General features: G+C 30.8%; 1 protein-coding gene across 1 annotated transcript; it reads right to left on the reverse strand.

Moving 5' to 3' along the window:
* Positions 1-227: 227 nt before the first annotated feature.
* Positions 228-1,073, reverse strand: LOC143066212 (uncharacterized). Its single transcript, XM_076239211.1, has one exon. It carries the CDS (start codon positions 1,071-1,073, stop codon positions 228-230), a length of 846 nt encoding a protein of 281 aa, XP_076095326.1.
* Between the last annotated feature and the right edge of the window lie 5,107 nt (positions 1,074-6,180).

Genomic DNA, 6,180 nt, shown 5'->3' on the forward strand with positions numbered 1-6,180 from the left:
GCGGTAGATTTGGATGGTTTTTTCATGACGTTTCATATTTTGATGAAAAAAAATTGTATTATATTGTGGTAAAATTGCATCTAAATATTTCGTTATCATAATAAATTCCCCCTTTTTTAAGTTAACAAGCTGTCTTGTGTCTTCCGCAAATTGACACTACTGTAATGTACTTATTTCTGTGGTATATTTTCACAAGACATCAATTGATACATGTAACTGACCAGAAATCATACATCTGTTTCACATTCTTCCTTTCCTAATAATGTATGAGATTCCTCCCTGTTGAGCCTCCTTGTGATATTTTGAGTTAGAATTGTTTGCGTCGATTGTTCCCTTCCTGCTACTGTATTCAAACAAAACATTGCCTTAAAGTCACTTCTAAATTTATCACCGAATGAAAGATAAATAAAAATGTTGATAGAAAAGCTGCAGTAATATACTGATTCAAAGATATATTTCAATGTTGAGGTAACAGTATCAATGGGAGTGGTTATTTGTTCTACAAATGTCGATACTGTAAGTTGTAAACGTATTATATGGCTTGGAAGACTTAAGATAATAAAGGCGAGAGACACACAAAATAACAGTTTTGTTACTTTACTTTGCGGATTTGTATGTCGTCGGTCATTGCTTCTTGAAGATGACTTTCCAGTCAGTCTTGCCTGTCGACGCAAGGCTTCTACAAGACTAAAGGTGATTGGTAACATCAACGTTATGGTAATAAGTGTAGGTAGAATAAGTGTTATGACCATGTCTACGTAAAGGAAATACTGAAAGAGGTCGACGTATTCTGTAAATGGTTCACACATCGACATTCCTGTGTCGGTAATCTTTGCAGCCGTTGTCCATATTGTAAAACTGTATAATAAAACAGATAGCACGATAAAGAGTAATGTTATCACATTTGCTTTTCTCGTTGTGCAGTAGATACTAACTTGAAACGGTAAACATATTCGTATGTAATTCTCAAACGTCACAATCACAATAAACCACACTGATAGAAATGAACACACATAAGACAAAAATACGATAAGTTGGCACATTCCTGGAGCTTTAAAAGCATTAACCTTCATATCACCTAACCAAATGAAAAACAGTGAAATCAAGAATCCAGTATCTGATAACGATCGAGCACATAGATATAAACAACATGACGTTTTCCGTTGGGATTTTCCAAGAAATATTACGGCAGAGAGAAAATTGCCAATGAATCCGCAAAGGCAAATAATAGGTTTTGAATATTTCTGAACGTTTTCTGCAATGAAATAAGCCTCATAGTTGTCATGGTAATCTAGAGTTTTGTTTTCCATCGTTCGGTTGACAACATCCGTAGTGGCCATTTTTAAGTATAGAAGCTAAGTATAGTATTTCACCAAGTTTAAACCTGAAAAAAAGAATTAAATGAAATAAAGAAAGAACTTTAAGCATAATATTATCTTGATTACAATTAATTTGTAACATTTTTACACACTATTTCGATGCAAAAAGAATAGGATTTAATTTGAATAGCGTCATTTTATATGAGATTTATCTGAAATCATGAACCACAGTTATGTTAATATTTAATCGTGATATGTTGCCTCGTCATGTTTTGCTACATTACTGTTCATGAAAAGTTATATTCATTTGAAACAATAAGGTTTCTAGTACCCATAGGCAAAGATTGAATAAGATTGATTTCTTACGTCTAAGCTTTTTTTTCTAACATCGTTGATTTTAAAACTTGAAGCCATATCACTGATGACCCTTGTGTATACAAAACAGCGCCTGCTTGACTGATTTACAGGCTTGTTGAAGACCGTTCCTTGACCTATAATGGTTTACTTTTATAAATTGTGACTTGGATGGATAGTTGTCTCATTGGCACTCATTCCACATGTTCCTGTATCTATAAGCAATATGCAATATAGCAATATGTATCAAAGTAGTATACCAAAATATAAGAGAACAATTACTTTTCTTTTGCCATGCATAATTAATAAAATCAACCTTTTTGTAAAGTTTCTAAGATAAATTGATAGATAGCTTTTTAAGTCTATTTTGAAAGACTACTATTAGTCTTCAGTGACCTATAACTGATAATTTCTTTGTCATTATTGTTTCTAGTGGAGAGTTGTCTCCTTGCGATCATACATCAAATCTTCTTCGTCTAGTTGGTAAAACTTATACTTTTAGAACGCAATGTAAATCATGTGAAAAAAGGTTTCATTAATCTTCGAATAAAGCACGTACATATTTATATTAATGAAAGACATTTAAGAATCTGGTAAACATATTTAATCTGTAAGCTAAATGTGTTCCTGTTGTGTGTCTCCAAGTAAGGTATATAATTCCTGACTTAACATCAATCTATTATAATCATAATGGAAATTAAATTCAAATACAGAAAAAAAAACAACTAAATCCAAGTATAATAACAAAATTTTCTTGAAGTCAATAACGTATGATCACCTATGAAAGATTAGCAATATAAGCATCTTACTTTTCATAGATACAGGAAACGTATCGAAATTACAATAATTATAAACTGTAAAAACTTCAATACCATGCATCTTTTTGTTGATTGTGGAATGGATGTTTTTTTTCATGAAGAAATATTTGCATATTAATTATCGCGGTTTCATTTAAATACCAGACAGTTTACAGGAATATTTGCTCTCTACCAATGAATGCTTTCTTGCGTATTTTATTGCGCAAAACATGTGTTTCTCCATGAGAGTAAAGAAAACCAGTTTCAAGCTGTTTTGGCAACTTAATTTGATATAAGTAAAGATAAAACTTAGTTTAATGTCACATATGACAAGTGCCGTGTTCATAACGAGTCCTTTGACAATTAAGACGTAACTCATTAGAACATGCTTGATTTTTACATCATATCAAAACTGAGGCGGAAATTACCAAGGGACATTAGATTAACAACTGACTGTTACAAAAGAAATCATTGACTTCGTTTCACTCTTTACAGAATGATTTACAAGTAATATAAGACATTTGATAAAAATAAAACTTTTTGTATTCGATGCATATTTTTTTTAATACATTTACACTAAATACCCGATTTACACAACATGCACAAAGCAACGAAACTGTTGAATTGTATATATATATATATATATATATATACAACTCGTCTAAACATCAACCCAACAATGTTAGATCTGTAAATAGCCAGCCATGTATCACCATCATTGATGGCGATCCGATGGATACATCTGTTGTAGAGTTGTCACTGACTCAGACGTACTTATATATATGTAAATATGTGCATGTTTGGTAAAAAAAACTAAAAAAACTAAACAAAACAAAATAGAGATGTTTGGACTGAGATGACCTTCAAAGGGAAACTAGTTCATTTTTATCTTTCTATCGTAAAAATACAACATTTTTTATAGTCAAAACAACAAGTTATAACATCATTTTAATTACTACACAATCGTATGATGTTTTTTCATTCTTGTTTTAATACTATTTTTCTATACATTTCAATTCTTCTGGTTGGTAAAGTAGTTATTGACCTTACTAGGTTACTTAATATCTTAAATTAATTATAATAGAAAATAACTATTTTTCTTTTTCCGAGTACCCTTGATTAATTGTCGGTTTGTTTTCATAACAGGTTCAGCTCTCAACCAAATAATTGTTCAGCCAATTGAAAAGATAACTGTTTATTTTAAATGCGTATATATTCGAGATTTTTTGAATATTGTATAAATAAGTTTATCTGTTTTTTAACATAACAAAGGGGTTCCAATTTTTAGTTATGACCGACTCGGTGGTTTTGTAATATCGTCCTGAATGAGAGCTCGTAGTCAGGAAAATGTGCTTGGTTAAGACGACAGTTTTTTCCTGTCGACTGTTATCTTTAACAAAAACTGTCTAGTTAAATAACATGATATCAATTGTTTTCTTTGAACTTACGTAATCGAGGTTGAATTAATTATATCAAGATCTCAATCCATCCAATTTAGATCACAATCAGTAGAATACTGAAAAAATTAAAGAAAAGAATAATCATACAAGAAACACTAGCTACTACACGTTACTTAATAAAAGAAAAAGATACCAAACGGACATTCATAAGTAACAGTATACAGGATAACACATGAAAAACAAATATAGGCATACCATATCAAATATTTCAGTTGGATTTTCCCCCTGTTATTCAAGACTGTAAAAAGGAGGCGAAAGATACCATAGGAACATTCAAACTCGTAAGTCGAACAAAAAAACTGACGTCGCGTTGGCTAAAAACGAAAGAGACCAACAGATAAACAATTTCTGATTCGCATAGCATCTGGTAGTGTCACGCCAAATTTGAATTCTGGTTATAACAACCGATGAAATAATTTAATATTATCAAATTGATAAAATAAAGTAATGCCTGTAATAAGTCAGGAATATGACAGTTGTTGTCCATTCGTTTTTTTATGTGTTTTGTCATTTGATTTTGCCATGTGATTAAGGATTTTCTGATTTGATTTTCCGCTGAGTTCAGTATTTTTGTGATTTTTCTTTTTACTTAACGCATAGTATATTCCCTAAAAGTAAGAAGATGGTCAGTTTAATGTTTTGTTTCTGTTGTGTCGTAGTTCTCCTCTAATATTTGATGCGTTTCTGTCAGTTTTAGTTTGTTTTTTTTTCTCAATCGATTTATGAATTTCGAACAGCGGTATACTGCTGTGGTCTTTATTTATTCATCATACATGTACATGCACTCACATCACATCTTCATGTATCTATTGCATTAATTATCGACATAATATAACCTATGTATTTTGACATGAAAGCAGTATCGAACATAATATGATATTGGTTACAATAATTGTTTTTTACAACTGTAAAAAAAAGATGTGGTATGATTGCCAATGAGACAACTCTCCACAATGAGACAAGATGACAAAACGATTAACAACTTTAAGTCAAGCCCATACCGCATAGTCAGCTATAAAGGCTCTTAAACGCCAAATGTAAAAGAATTCAAACAAGTTAAATAACGGCCTAATTCATATACAAAGAAATGAATGAAAAACAAATATGTAACACATAAACAAACGAAAACCTCTAAAATACATGCTCCTGACTTTGGACAGGCACATACATACAGTATGTTCTTTTTAATACAAGTAATGAGGAAAAACTAATCAAAGATATCATTTTCTTTCTCATTTGGAAGGCATCGCATGAAACGATTATTGTAAATAAACTCATCATAGATACCAGGATAAAAGTTTCTTATTTACGCCAGACGCGCGTCTCGTCTACAAAAGACTCATCACTGACGCTCGAATAAAAAAACGTTTAAAGGCCAAATAAAGTACGAAGTTGAAGTGCAAAGCGCACTCTTAAAGTTCAGAAAAGTTTTCCTGAATCTATCTATGACAAAAAAGGGTAATCTAATTGATTCTTGTGTTTCATTAGGGTTTTATTTCTGAGAAACTAAATGATAAAAAAGAAACAGCATTAAATAGTTTCAACTACGCGCTTTTGTTAAAGATTTCAACGCTTGAAGGTAAATATAAATAACTTGTTAGGGATGAATGAAGATTTTCATGATTCATTGATCAATTTTGTTGGTTATCACAGCTTAATGATACATGTAATAACTGGAGTGTTAATACTAAATATCTGACGATATGAGTGATTACGAGTATTCTAATTGTATTTCAAGATTACACTTCCTTCCTGGATGAGAATTGATTGATTGATTATATTCCGCGTCAAACGAATTACAAAAAATGACCTTTGCATTGATTACAACATGTCGTATTAATGACTTTCTCTTCGTCAACAAAGCATATCAAAATCATTAATCACTGATTATTGTCAATCTAATTTGATATCACTAAACTGATTTGTAATACACCACTAATGAAATGAGCCTAAACATGTTATGCTGATATTATATCAATCCTAATTAGGTCATTAGTCAAATGTTTGTTTTCTTTTTTTTCACTTTCACATATGAATTATATACAGTGGATTTCTGTTATAATATTTCCTAAAATCTAGAACAGTTGAACTCAGTTTTCCTGACACCTTCATCATTTCAAGAAGGTAACAAATGCAATTATACCAAGGATTTGTATAACTATACAAATACTTGATTAAAATATATCTTTGAAATGAATGCAATATACATACCAACAAATTAAAACAAAAATTAAAAGAACCATGCAAAAT

The sequence above is a fragment of the Mytilus galloprovincialis genome, chromosome 3, assembly GCF_965363235.1.
Source record: "Mytilus galloprovincialis chromosome 3, xbMytGall1.hap1.1, whole genome shotgun sequence".
NCBI lineage: Eukaryota > Metazoa > Mollusca > Bivalvia > Mytilida > Mytilidae > Mytilus > Mytilus galloprovincialis.